General features: G+C 40.7%; 1 protein-coding gene across 2 annotated transcripts in view; it reads left to right on the top strand.

The window, feature by feature from the left end:
- Nucleotides 1–15,501, top strand: part of MINAR1 (membrane integral NOTCH2 associated receptor 1) — a 108,433-nt gene that overhangs the window by 89,241 nt on the left and 3,691 nt on the right. For both annotated transcript variants that reach the window (XM_044283131.1, XM_044283132.1), the window contains 2 exons: nucleotides 7,692–9,844; nucleotides 10,136–10,378. In XM_044283131.1, coding sequence (XP_044139066.1) covers nucleotides 7,712–9,844; nucleotides 10,136–10,378 — 2,376 coding nt within the window. In that variant the 5' untranslated portion in view covers nucleotides 7,692–7,711. The remainder of the gene's footprint in view (nucleotides 1–7,691; nucleotides 9,845–10,135; nucleotides 10,379–15,501) is intronic.

The raw sequence follows: 15,501 nt of genomic DNA, 5'->3' as shown, positions 1-15,501 counted from the left end.
TGCTATAAAGCACAGTGTGTAAGTACTACATAATATATGTTATAAGTAATATATCAAATTGCTTAAACTAGATTCTCTATCTAATAGTTTAAAATGGAAACACACCAGGGACCAGTGGCGTAGCTTGGGGGAGGGCCAGGGGGGCCGTTGCCCCGGGCACCAAATTGTAGGGGGTGTCAGGAAGCAGACAGTATAATGAGGGTGATGGAAGCCTATGGCTCCCATCCCCTCCGTTCTGCCTCATAAGCTTCATGCCAGGCCTGAAGCCTATGAAGCAGTAGAATGGTGCAGGAGATCACTGTGACTTCCTGCACAGGGTCTCGCGAGATGACATGACACGGCGCAGCAGGGCGTGGTGATGTGTTCCTGACCGCCTGCGCTGGGACGCCTGAGCAAAGGTTACAAAAGGGCACTGAAGAGAGGTGAGTATTTATTTTTTAATGTAAGTACTAGAGCTCATACTGGGGGCACTATTGAGGGGGGAGGCAGAAGAAATACAAAGGAGGCCGTCATATTTAGAAAGAATAGGGACCGTTATATATTATTATACAGAGGGGCCCATTATATATTATACGGAGGGGCCATTATATATTATAATTATACAGAGGGCCCATTAATAATGGCCCCTCTGTATAATTATAATATATAAAGGCCCCTCTGTATAATATATAATTGTCCCCCTGTATAATTATTATATATAAGGGCCCTCTATATAATATATAATGGCCCCTATATAATTATAATATATAATGGCCGCTATGTATAATATATAATGGCCCCCCTGTATAATTATATATAATGGCCCCTCTGTATAATATATAATGCCCCCCTGTATAATTATTATATATAACGGCCCCTCTGTATAATATATAATGGCCCCCTGTATAATTATTATATATGAGGGCCCTCTATATAATATATAATGGCCCCCTATATAATTATAATATATAATGACCGCTATGTATAATATATAATGGCCCCCCTGTATAATTATTATATATAATGGCCCCCCTGTATAATTATTATATATAATGGCCCCTCTGTATAATATATAATGGCCCCCCTGTATAATTATTATGTATAATGGCCCCTCTGTATAATATATAATGGCCCCTCTGTATAACGATAATATATAATGGCCCCACTATATAATATATAATGGCCCCCTGTATAATTATTATATATAATGACCCCTCTGTAATATTAGGATATATAATGGCCCCCTCTGTAAAATAAATATATATTGGGGGGGCGCAATACATGACTTGCCCTGGGTGCTGGCAACCCACACTACGCCACTGCCAGGGACTTAGAATGCAGGCTGAAATTATAGAGCAATTCTTTGAGAAATATTCAGTGTATTAAACAGAAAAACCATAGGAGAGATCTTGGATTTGCCAGACTCCCTCCATGTACTAGCGCTGTGAATTTTAATCAGTCTTCCTCACTCCTTCAGTTAATTAGGCTTCCAGTTTTGTAGGTTTGATTACATTTAACACCTCTTTCAACTTCGAGAGGTAACAAGAGATATAAATAGTAGAATCACATAGCAACTAAAAATTGCTACACAATCTACATTAGGAATACTCAAGACACATTAAAGGGAATGTATCACATATTTAAAACAGATCATTTTTTTTATACTTTTCCATGAACGCAATATCAGAGACTTATTTTAGTGTGCTGCTACACGGTTTTCTGGTGGGCCTTTTCTTTCATTAAAAAAAATAATCCAAAAACACCCTACTTGTATAGCATTTGCAAAGTTTTTTAGGCATTTGTTGAACATTTTTGGCCAAATTGTGTTTGAGCACATGCGTGTTTTAATCACTTTTTTGTATGCCTTCTAGTTCTATAGAGCAAAGTATGTTCACCTTGTAGTGTCATGTCTTCTGTAGAGCAATATAAAAAAAAAATTGTAATAAAAAAGCCATGCCAAAAATATCATTAAAAAACATTGCCTAATAATAGTAATAATGTTTATTCATATAGCACCAACATATGCCACTTGCATTTTTTCAAGCAGGGCAAAACAACAAATGGATTTCTATAGGACAAAAATGGCAGAAAATAAAGGAAAAATACCCATACCTAGAGCATACTGTTATTTACTAAAAGAACGCCATTGACCCAACTCAACACAACATTTGTGCAGAAATTCATAATTCCCATAGACTTATATGAAATGTCTGGAGCTGGTGTTTTTTTTTTTTTTTGTCTTAAAACAGCATGGGGAGGTGACTCATCAAAAAACTAACTATTAACTTCTATAAAATATAATACATAATCACTGTAAAAGGGGTATTCCAATGGTACATATCTCTACATTCATGCTACTTTTTAATGAATACAGATGGAAGATCCAGCATCAAAGTGAGTTCCCTGTAAAGTTCAAAGGTTTACTGACAGGACTGATTGGATAGTCTCAGGCTATGCAGGGACACCACCCAACTTGAAACACCCAGACGGACCTTTATTGTAGACTGCTGGCAACACATTCATAAATTTTACAAGGAATAAGAGGAAGGAGGAAAAAGGAGGGGAAAGAGCACCATACGGTTTTTGGAGAGCAGATTTTGCTACAATTGTTTTTGAAGAGTATAATTCATGAACATTTTACCCAACAGTCATTTCATGCAACTTAGAGACACTGTGAAAATGAAAAATTTCATTTTTTTCAATAAAATGTTAGTTTAGCCCCAATTTCTTAATTTTCCCAAGGCATAATAGGAGAAAAATCACCCAACAATTTGTTACCCATTTTGACACTATGGCAACAGTGCATATGTGGTAGTAAACTCCCGTATGGACACACTGCAGTGCTCAGAAAGGAAGGAGAGCCATTTTGCTTTTGGAGGGTAGATTTTGCTGAAATAGTTCTTGGGTGCCATGTTTAAAAGTACAGTGAAAACCCCCAAAAAAGTTACCCCATTTTGGAAATAATTCACCTAGGGGGTATGGTGATTGGCTTTTGGCTTGACTCTACTGTTGCTTCATAGAATTTGTTTAGATAAGATTGGGACAAAAAATAAAAAAAATACATTGTATTTCAATTATATGTAGTTTTAGCTTCAAATGTTTCATTTTCAGAAGTAGTAATAGGAGAAAAAGCACAACAATCCTCCCTCCCCCATTTGGTTATAATATGCTATTTGGGCACATTGGAAGGTTCAGGACAGAAAGCGCACCATGTGCCTTTGAGGCTTAGTCTACTTTCACATTCGCGTTTTGGCTTTCCATTTGTGAGATCCGTTCAGGGCTCCCAGAAGCGCTCCAAAATGGATCAGTTTGCATTCTAATGCATTCTTAATAGGAAAGGATCCGCTAAGAATACATCAGTTCAGCCTCCATTCCGCTTTGGAGACGGACACCAAAATGCTGCTTCGAGTGTTTTGGTGTCCGTCTGATGAAACTGAGCCAAACGGATCCTGACACACAATGTAAGTCAATGGAGACGGATCTGTTTTCACTGACACAATCTGGCACAATAGAAAATAGATCCGTCCCCCATTGACTTTTAATGGTGTTCAATGGCGTCTTAGCTATGTTAAAGATAATACAAACGGATGCAAACGGTTGTCTTATCTGAACGGATCCGTCCATGATGGATACGCACAAAACGCGAGTGTGACAGTAGCCTTAGTTTGGGGATTTATTTTGCAAAAAATAATGCACAGCAGATAGTGCAAATTGAAAATTTTAATTTATACACAGTTGTGCCATTTCAGTGGCCCATATGTTGTGTCAGCGTGTGCCACTGTGAAAATTCAGTTGACTTATTATTAGGCCTCTTTCACACGGGCACACAGTCCGTGGGGCAGCTGCAGCGGATCGCAAAAAGATAGGACATGTTCTATCTTTTAGCGGAACGGAAGTACGGGACGAAACCCCACGGAAGCACTCCGTAGTGCTTCCGTAGGGTTCCGTTCGGCATTTCCGGATTTGCGGACCCATTGAAGTGAATAGGTCCGCATCCGTGATAAGGAATGCCCACGGAACAGCACCCGTGTATTGCGGATCCGCAAATGTGGTCCGCAATACGGCAACGGGGCGCACACGCCCGTGGGAAAGAGGCCTTATGCTGTGCTTCCTGGTTTTACCTTACATATGACCCTAATCTTTTGTTTGAACGCATGAGAGGGCTGGAACAGGAGCACCTTGCACATTTTGAGCTCCAATGTGGTGATTTACACCGCTTGTGCTGACAAGTGTAGAGGGTCAGAGGTAAAATAATAAATGGAACCCTCGAGAAATGGCAACATTTTGAAAACTCAAGGTATAAAGGGGTGGAGTGAAAATTTTGACACCACAGATATTCTGCCGATAGTTATGCACAGTGGACTGTGCAAAATGAAAATTGTAGTTTTTCCATAGATATGGCATTTCATTGCCTAATATGTTGTGCCCAGCTGCTGCCATCAGAGACTCGCACCACACTTCTTTAATTCATAGACAGGTTTTAATGGATGCAGAAATACCATAAATGTGGACATAAAATGCAGTATTGGCACACAGCAGGGCTCAGAAGGGAAGGAGCACCATTTGGCTTTTGGAGAATGGATTTTGCTGGATTGGTTTTTAGATGCTACATCACATTTTCAAAGACCCTAAGCTCTGGCATAGGTTTTATTTATTTTTATTTTTTATGGCGTTCAACTGAAGGGGTAGATCATCGGATATTTTTATAGAGCTAGTCGTTATGGATGCAGCAATACCTAATACCGTATGTCTATTTTTTACAATCATAAATGCGTTGATGAGGGGAAAGGGGCTCTTTTTTAAAACTTTTTGTTTTTTACATTTTTTTTAATTTTAGTCCTAGTATGGAACTTCAACTTATGAGGGTCTGATCACTGTTTTAATGCAATACAATACATGCTGTATTTTACTGCAGTAACACTGCCTAGGAGACAAAGCCTGGAGACTGGACTTCATAGGCTTCCATACAGGGCAGGCTGGGACACCTTTGTAAGGCTTCAGGGTGCCACAACAACCATCAGAACCCTGCAATTGCTTTGCGGACAGCCAATGGCGTTAGGGAGGTCCCATCCTCTGTATAGACCTTAGCTTAGATGTGCGGTCAGCATTGACTGTGGTATCCAAGGGTTTATTCAGCTGGTATCAGAGCTTTTAGTGATGGCGGATACAGCAGGGGCCTAACTGTTAGTAACAGCTCCTGTACAGATTGAACAAGCATAGCTCCTGTGCGCACTCAATCGGTGTGCTGTACATGTACAGCGAAATGCAGGAAGTCACTTCTCACTATGCCGTACATCTACGGCGCATGTTGGGAAGAGGTAAAACATCTCATTATATTTATTGTGGTTACATAAAATTACCGTAATAGGAATAATGATAAGGTAAATAAAACTAGGTGCTGAACTTTTTGTCTATCTAGAACTGCAAGTTACATTCTTGGGGTTTAGGCTGGTTCAGGCTTACCATGGTGGAGAGTTCTTTAGTGTGTGGCTACGTGTGCTTTCTTTTAAATATTATTTTACCAATATACTCCATCTTAAACCATAGCACACAGAGTCTAATCATGAACAAAGCAGTCAACAAATCTCTAATATAGTAATATAGTGTTGGACAAGACTTTACTCCAAGCTTCTGTGAAGAACTGTAGTAATGACAGTAGCGGTTCAAGAACAAGTGAAACTTTTTTAGAAGTTAGGCCTCTTTCACACTACAGTATGTTGCATTCAGTGTTTTGCGTTCCGTTTTTCACGGATCCGTTGTTCCGTTTTTTGCTTCCGTTGTGGTTCCGTTTCCGTTCCGTTGTTCCGTTCCGTTTTTCCGTATGGCAAATACAGTATACAGTAATTTCATACTAAAAATTGGGCTGGGCATAACATTTTCAATTGATGGTTCCGCAAAAAACGGAACGGATACGGAAGACATACGGATGCATTTCCGTATGTGTTCCGTTTTTTTTGCGGCCCCATTGACTTGAATGGAGCCACGGACTGTGATTCTCGGCCAAATATAGGACATGTTCTATCTTTTCAACGGAACGGAAAAACGGAAATACGGAAACGGAATGCATACGGAACACATTCTGTTTTTTTGCGGAACCATTGAAATGAATGGTTCCGTATACGGACCGTATACGGAACGCAAAAAACGGACCGTATACGGAACGCAAAAAACTGTAGTGTGAAAGAGGCCTTACCCGAAGGTACTAAGATTGTGAATCACTGTCTCAAGGGAAATGCTGTATGCATAGACCCTGAACAGTGGCATGTGACGTCCCTACAGATCTGTAATTAAGCCTTGTCTTGTTGTAGAACAGTTTTCTCCCTAAGAAGAAATGTTTAGAATACAGATGCATCTCAATAAATTAATTTACTTCAGTAAGGCTACTTTTACATCTGCGTTTTTGCTGGATCCATCATGGATCAGCAAAAACACTTCCGTCATTAATGCAAAAGGATTCCCGACCAAGTATTGAGTACCTACTTTTTAGTAGGTCAACATTTCTGTATTAAAAATCATTTTTTTTTATTGGTCTTATATAATATTCTAATTTTCTGAGATAAGGACTGACTTTTGGGTTTTCATTAGCTGTAAGCCATAATCATCCACATTAAAAGAAATAACGCTTGAAATGGATCACTCTGTGTGTAATTTTTATATAATCCTCTGAATGAGATATCGAACAATAGGCATACGTGTATGTAGTGGGAGAAGAACTCCAAAGGGGTTGTCAAGTTATAAATAAGATATGCCTCATGCAGGAATTCTCATTAACAAAATGACATTTTGTCGCCCACCAATTCCAGCGCCACCACTCCCAACCTCCCCATTGGGCTTTATTTTTTTGGCCGCAGCGGTGACATGCTGATATACTTCACGTGACAATGGCCTCAGGGGTCATATGCCGTATACCAGTCAGGCTAGGCTAGTGAACGGCTGCAGTGGTTTCCAGGATATATGAGCATGTTGTTGTTGCAGCCAAGAAGATTACATCATGTCTGCAGCCATAGGGAGGGCCCAAATGCCAGTGCTGAATGCAGATAAGGGGGGGGGGGGGAATAGGTGAGTATTCTTAGCTATTTTATCACAATTCCTTCTTTTTTTATAAATAGGACAGCCCCGTTAAGCTCTTGCTGTGTCCGCATAACTTACATGGAGGCAACAAGGACTTTACCAGTGAATTTCCTTTCACATCAAAATAGTTCCTAATGTAGGTGCAATGGGGGTCATTTATCATAGCTCTACGCCAGAATACTGGAGTAGAAATGTCAAACATTTTGCCACAAATGCCAGTTTGTGACAAAATGTGCGACATTTACACTTTTTTTTACACACTCACCACTTTTCCAAAAAACTGGAGCACATTACACCAGAAATTTACTCCAGCTCCTGAGATAATAATACTCCATGTGCCTCTTAATAAATTGGTAAACTGGTACTCCACTGGGGTTTTTACTAAGACTGGTGTGTGAAACGCTGGTCTTTAGTAAATGACCCCCATCAAGTCAAATGATTTTTGTGTGACTGTTCAGAGCCACAGCTGTTTTGTATGAGAAAGCTGTTACATAGCGACATAAAGTTTCCCCATGGGTATGAGTGGCCTTAAATTTAGTAATACTATTTGGGTTGAGTTAAATTTTAAAACTATTTTGTAAATTTGTTAACTGCAAGATAATGTACATTTTTTTATAATGTTATTGTGTTACCCTTTGTAGGAACATAGACATTTGTCACCATGAGTGATGCCCAGGACCCTTCCTATCTTCTTGTGAAGATTCTAGAAGATTTAGACTCAAAGCAAAATTCTGCTTCTTACCAAGACCTCTGTAAATCTTTATGTTCCCGATATGAACTACCCGAACTTGCAAAGCTGCGCAGTCTCCTTTACTACACTGCCTGTCAAGATCCCAGCTTTCCAGCAAGTCTCTTCAGAGACAAGATGAGAAATGCCGCAGAGAATCAACAATCCAAAAAAATTATAGCAGCTGCTGATATAGTCACAATATTTAATTTGATACAAATGAATGATGGGACTGCCAAAGAAAAGTTGCCCATCCAACAGCAGTCTCAGCAGAAAGAAGGAATGCCGTCCGACACAGATGTTTACAGTGGAAAAGATATAGCCCCACATAAAGAAGCACAGAAACGAGATACCAACCGGAGCTATTCCATCACCAGGTCCTCCAACTGCCACAAAGAAGAGTGTGAGGGACTTCATACATTTCTCCCTGAGCCAAATTTCCTCTTAGGAGTTAAGCAAGAAGGAAATGAGCGGGCAGCTTCCTTGGAAAGATTGCAATCTTTGGACTCATACCCTATGGTAACACCGCAATCCTGTGAAATGCAAAGCACCTATTTCCCCAGTCAGCCATTATCTGAGACAGAATCACTGCCACCTACACCCAGTGAAGAGCCGTTCAGACTTCCAGCTTCCAGTGGACAGAGAAGAAATGTTTTTAAGGATGATTTCCATAATGTAGTTAGAATGTCACCTAATGTATCATTGAAAAAGAATGAAGGGAAAATTAGTCCTAAGACAGTTTTTTTCAATCACAGTTTTGAGATGCCGTACAGTTCTCACTATCTAAATACAGCATACTCCTCTTCAGAGGACTTTCGAAGGTCAAAGCACGAAAGCCTGGATGATCTTCAGGCTTCCACATATTTTGGTCCAACAACTGGTTCGGGATTGCAAGATCAAAAAAGGTTTATTAATAAGCCCAGACACCTTATAGGAAAACCTGTAAAAAGCTGGAGCTTAAACACTGAAGAGGTACCAGATTTTGAACGGTCATTTTTTAATAGAAAGGAAGAAGCTATGTGCTACCCAAGCACTGGCTTACAAACAGCAAATTTTGTTTCTGTACCAGAGCGACATCATTCTTATTTACCAGATCTAGCATTGAAAAATAATGGAAAGAAATTTTGTGAGCCTCAAGATGTTGAAAAACAAGAGGCCTTAAGGAGATTCAGAGACAAGGGCACAAAAACTCCATCCTGTCAATTTAGTGTAGAGAAGACCGAAAGTGTTGGTACACAGACTGAACAAACCGATGCAAAAAAAGGAAAGGAATCAAACATCCCATCCAACTGCAGCCGCTATATAGAAGGCAGGGCTCGTAACCAGTCTGAAGCAGACTCTGAAATCATTAGTGATGACATTAGTGACATATTCAGATTTCTAGATGATATGAGTCTTTGTGGATCATCTGGCATCCCTCAATCCTCTTGCTACAATAGTAGTGGTTCCTTATCTCAAATTCCTCGAGTAGACAACGATAGTTCTCCAGAGCATGCATCAAGCAGGGCAAACAGTAAACCAACCAAGGGCCCTCGGGGTGAAACTTTGGAAGAAGAAGAACTAAAAAGTAGTGTCAGAAAGTTAGTCAGAAGAATTGGAGAGATTGAGAAAAAGTTAGAGTCACTTTCTGGTGTACGCGATGAAGTATCTCAAGTGTTGGCTAAGCTGAATAAGCTAGATGAGCGAATACAGCCCCCAGAGAAAGCAAAGTTAGAAGTTGAAAGTCAACCTCATAGTGATGCCATTTCCAGTGCAAGAACTTCACCAAGTCCATTCCAAGATCAAAATACATCCCACAATGGGAATGTGGACAAACCTGACTGCTGTTGTCCAGACATTACAAATGCTACCACTGAAAGTCTCAGAGTTAAAGCCATGAAAAAAAACCTTTTCTCACAAAGGTCTGTCCGATCATTAACTGAAGATATTAATACCAGTGAGTCTAAACCCGGAAACTCCCAGCATGAATCTAGACCTTGGGGATTCCCTAAACAGCCTAGCTTATCTGAGGAAGAAAAGAAGGATAAAGGGGGATCAAGTCGAGACTGGCATCGCAAATCAAAAGAGGTAAAAGAACTAATACATAAGGCTTCATTTGCATTTGTGGTACAGCCTTTCCGGAAGATTGTTCTAGCACAGAATGCCAGGATTTAGTCAGACAAAAAACGTTGCGTGCCGAATTCCAGCATATTTGCCTGGTAGAGGCCAGATCTCCACCCTACCTGGAACAGCCTGCTAGAATGCTGTGCCACAAATGTGAAAGTAGCCTAAGTAATCTTACATTTCTTTAACACAAAGCAGGTGAAATATGTTTATAATGTATCTTTATCTTGTCATTTGTTTTTGGTGGGTCGCCAGCATGAAATACCTCATTTGCATAGGATGCCAAAACCAGCCAGAGATTCGTATATGGTAGAACAAGTGTTCAGTCCTCATCCTTATCCGGCATCTTTGAAGTCCCACATGAAAAGCAATCCCATTTACACAGACATGCGCCTAACAGACATGGCAGAGCTTAAACGAACCCAACCGTCATGGACTATAGAAGAATATGCACACAATTCAGGAGAAAAAGGGCGTCTGACAGCACTGGATCTCCAGGTAAATTGTAATATATACACTTCTCGTATATACATATATATTAAAGGGAACCTGTCACCCTGATTTTGTGTATAGAGCTGAGGACATGGGTTGCTAGATGGCTGCTAGCACATACACAATACCCGGTCCTCACAGCTCTGTGTGCTTTTATGGTGTAAAAAAAACGATTTGATCCATATGCAAATTAACCTGAAATGAGTCCTGTCCCTGAGATGAGTTTTAACGAATGTGAACAGAGCCATAAATGTATCAGTCTGGAATCTTCAACAAAGGATTGCCTAGACTGGACACATTGTAGCAAACTCTCAGCTGTGAGAAGTATTACTATTAGGTCAGACCCTTTCACCTTTTTTACCTTTTTTTATGTTGCAGCCTTGTGATAAAATAAAAAAGGGAAAGTGAAAACAGAATGTTCAAAATCTTGCGTTGACATAAGTATACAGACCCTTTATTCAGTGCATAGTTAAAGCACCTTTGGCAGCGATTATAGTCTCCAGTCTTCTTGGGTATGATGCCACAAGGTTTGGTGATTTAGTGATTTTCTGCCATTCTTCTCTGCAGATCCTCTCAAGCTCTGTCGGGTTGGATGGGGACCGTTAGTGGTCTCTTCAGAGATGTTCAATTGGGTCAGGTCAAGTGGGCAGTGCATGACTTCCTCCAAACTTTTTTTTTTTTTGACAAATCTTTATTTAAGAGTTTCATCAGCTTACAGAATAAAGCTTAAGTTGTTTATCATACTGTAATAACGTTAACAAAAACGTGAAACAGTACATCCATGGACCAGCATTTACATATAAGGCATACAGAATGTAGAAGAAAAGTACACGACATGAAAAAAACACCCAATGATATACTAATGGCATCTATGTAATGACATAATATTAGTACAAATGTTCGAGATATATGGGGGATATAAGGATGAGACACATCCAAGAACGCCATATCTGACCAAGATACATATAGTAACTGGGAGTCAGGATATCACTCCGACCCTCTCTCCTCCCGAGTCATAAATCTCCAACAAACAGGTGATGAAAGGCCATAATTCTCTGGGGTACACTTCCTCCAAACTTGATGCTCTGAATTGAGAAAAATAGAATTTTGGTTTCACCACACCAGATAATCTTTTCTCTCACAGTCTGAGAGTCCTTTTTTGCCAACTTTCATGCATCTTTTACTGAGCAGAGACTTCTTTCTTGCAGCTCTGCCATACAGCCCAGATTAGTGGACTGCTGCACTGATGGTTGACCTTCTAGGAGCTTCTCCCATTTGCACGCAGGTTCTTTGATGTTCAGCCAGAATGGCCATTGGATTCCTGGTCACCTGTATTCTCAAGGCCTTTTCCCCCAGATTAGGGTCCATTAACACTTCCATAAAATGGGTCCGCATCCGTCACACAATTTTGGAGAACGGGTGCGGACCAATTCATTTTCAAAAGGGCCGCAAAAGATGCGGACAGCACACAGCCGTTCCGCGGCCCCGCAAAAAAGAAAAGAACATGTCCTATTCTTGTCCGCAGACATGGACAAGAAAAGGCATTTCTATTATAGTGCCGGCCATGAGCAGTCCGCAAAATGTGGAACGCATATGGCAGGTGTCCGTGTTTTGTGGATACGCAATTTGCGGACGTGTGAATGGACCCTTACTTAGTTTAGTGGGCCGGCCAGCTCTAGGAATAGTCCTGGTTGTTCCAATCATCTTCCATTTAACAATTATGAAGGCCACTGTGCTTTTAGAAACTTTCAGTACAGCAAAAAAAAAAAAGATAAAATTTGTACCCTTTTCCCAGATCTGTGCCTCCACAAAATCCTGTATCTGAGCTGTACAGGAAGTTCTTTCCTCCTCATGGCTTGGCTTTTTGCTCTGATATGCATTGTCAGCTGTGAGACCTTATATAGACAGGGATGTGCCTTCCAAAATCTTGTCCAGTAAACTGAATTCACCACAGATAACTCCAATCAGTGTGCAGAAACATCTCAAAGAGAAAAGGGAGGCCCCAGAGCTAAATTTCAAGTGTCATAGCAAATATACTTCTGAATAATTATGTCCATGACAATTTTTAGTTTTTCTTTTTAAATAAATTTGCAAACATTTCTAAAGTTCTTTTACTTTCTTATTAAGGGGGTTGAATGCAGATTGATGGGGAAAAACTAAAAATTTTTGACTTTATCACAAGGCTGCAACACATCAAAATGTAAAAAAAATCGGAAAGTCTGAAGAGTTTCTAAATGCACTGTATTCACATTCACTCACACATCCAGCAATGCCGGATCCATACAGGTCCGTCAGGCTTTTCTCTGCCGGAAAATCCTTCTGGAACTAATAACATTAGTGGGAAAGAAGCCTAAGTTATGTTATACAGAGACAACATTATAAATGATATGAGGTAATTTAAAAACAGCAAGCTATGATTGTGCCACTGATGTATTATCACACGTAAAAACCTTTGCATTAAAGCTCAAGGATCAACCACACAAATGGAAATGGAAAAACTGCAGTCCCAGAGGTAAGCATGCTGGAAAGGGACACCAAACACAATGTGTAAGAATGGTAGCAAAGTTTACAGAATGTTCTGTTTAAAGGGTTTGTCCAGGAATAAATACAGTATTTTTGCCCTCTAACACGCACTGGTCCATAAGACGCACCTATGTTTTAGAGAAGATCAATAAAAAAAAAATATTTTTCATTAGACTTCAGGTCAGACCACCAATCAGACCCCCAATGTTAACCGCCTCCCGACCGCCTAACGCAGGATTGCGTCCTGCGGGCGGTTGGTTTATTCCTCCTTGACGCGCAGGCGCGTCATCTCGCGAGAGGCGAGATTTCCGGTGAACGCGCGCACACAGTAGCGTGTCCACAGGATCGGAAGGTAAACCAGTTGATCTACAGCCTGCCAGCGGCGATCATTCGTCGCTGGCAGGCTGTAGATGCGATTTTTTTTTTAACCCTTGAAAGGTATATCAGACGCTGTTTTGTTAACAGCGTCTGATATACCTGCTACCTGGTCCTCTGGTGGTCCCTTTTGCTTGGATCGATCACCAGAGGGCACAGGCAGCTCTGTAATAAGTAGCAACAAGCACCACACTACACCACACACACCCCTGTCACTTATTAACCCCTTATTAACCCCTGATCACCCCCCTGTCATTGATCACCCCCCTGTAAGGCTCCATTCAGACGTCCGTATGTGTTTTGCGGATCCGCAAAGCGCGGACACCGCGGATCTGCGAAACACGGACACCGGCAATGTGCTTTCCACATTTTGCGGATCCGCACATTGCCAGAACTATATAGAAAATGCCTTTTCTTGTCCGCAATTGCGGACAAGAATAGGACATGTTCTATAGGCTCTACAAAAAACGCAGTGTTCGCCCGATCAGGCCTGATCTTGTGCGCACACTTGCGTTCAGTCCGCCCCACCGCAGTGACAGAATTTTTTTTTTATGATCACTGCAAAAACACCATAAAATCGCTGCGGCGCTATAAAAAGATCACTTTTGAGGGGCATGGTGAGTTCATCGAAGATTTTTTTTTTTTGGCACAAGTTAGCGGAAATTGATTTTATTTATTTTTTTATTTATTTATTTTTTCTTACAAAGTCTTATATTCCACTAACTTGTGACAAAAAATAAAGTCTTACATGAACTCGCCATACCCCTCATGGAATCCAAATGCTTAACATTTTTTAGACATTTATATTCCAGACTTCTTCTCACGCTTTAGGGCCCCTAAAATGCCAGGGCAGTATAAATACCCCACAAGTGACCCCATTTTGGAAAGAAGACACCCTAAGGTATTTCGTGAGGAGCATGGTGAGTTCATGTAAAATTTAATTTTTTGTCACAAGTGGAATATGAGACTTTGTTAGAGGAAAAAAAACAAAAACATTTTCCTCACGGAGTACCTTGGGGTGTCTTCTTTCCAAAATGGGGTCACTTGTGGGGTATTTATACTGCCCTGGCATTTTAGGGGCCCTAAAGCGTGAGAAGAAGTCTGGAATCCAAATGTCTAAAAATGCCCTCCTAAAAGGAATTTGGGCCCCTTTGCGCACCTAGACTGCAAAAAAAGTGTCACACATGTGGTATCGCCGTACTCAAGAGAAATAGGGCAATGTGTTTTGGGGTGTATTTTTACATATACCCATGCTGGGTGAGATAAATATCTCTGTAAAAGACAACTTTTCCCATTTCTTTATACAAAGTTGTCATTTTACAGAGATATTTCTCTCACCCAGCATGGGTATATGTAAAAATACACCCCAAAACACATTGCCCTACTTCTCCTGAGTACGGTGATACCACATGTGTGACACTTTTTTGCAGCCTAGGTGCGTAAAGGGGCCGAAAGTCCAACGAGTAACTTTAGGCTTTACAGGGTTGCTCACAATTTACCCCCGCCCAAAATGCCAGAACAGTAAACACACCCCACAAATGACCCCATTTCAGAAAGTAGACACCCCAAGGTAATCACTGAGGGGCATATTGAGTCCATGAAAGATTGAACTTTTTGTCACAAGTTAGCGGAAAGGGAGACTTTGTGAGAAAAAACAAAAAAAAAAAAATTTCCGCTAACTTGTGCTAAAAAAAACCTTCTATGAACGCGCCATGCCCCTCACAAAATACCTTGGGGTGCGTTCTCTCCAAAATGGGGTCACATGTGGGGTATTTATACTGCCATGGAATTTTAGGGGCCCTAAAGCGTGAGAAGAAGTCTGGAATCCAAATGGCTAAAAAATGCCCTCCTAAAAGGTACTCATTGGAATTTGGGCCCCTTTGCGCACCTAGGCTGCAAAAAAGTGTCACACATGTGGTATCGCCGTACTCAGGAGAAGTAGGGCAATGTGTTTTGGGGTGTCTTTTTACATATACCCCTTCTGGGTGAGAGAAATATCTCTGTCAAATGACAACTTTGTATAAAAAAATGGGAAAAGTTGTCTTTTACAGAGATATTTATCTCACCCAGCATGGGTATATGTAAAAATACACCCCAAAACACATTGCCCTACATCTCCTGAGTACGGCGATACCACATGTGTGACACTTTTTTGCAGCCTAGGTGGGCAAAGGGGCCCAAATTCCAATGAGTATCTTTACGATTTCACAGGGCATTTTTTACGCATTTGG

The sequence above is a fragment of the Bufo gargarizans genome, chromosome 2 (assembly GCF_014858855.1).
Source record: "Bufo gargarizans isolate SCDJY-AF-19 chromosome 2, ASM1485885v1, whole genome shotgun sequence".
Lineage (NCBI taxonomy): Eukaryota > Metazoa > Chordata > Amphibia > Anura > Bufonidae > Bufo > Bufo gargarizans.
Note: the sequence above shows the minus strand (reverse complement) of the source record. Positions and strands in the feature narration are given on the sequence as shown.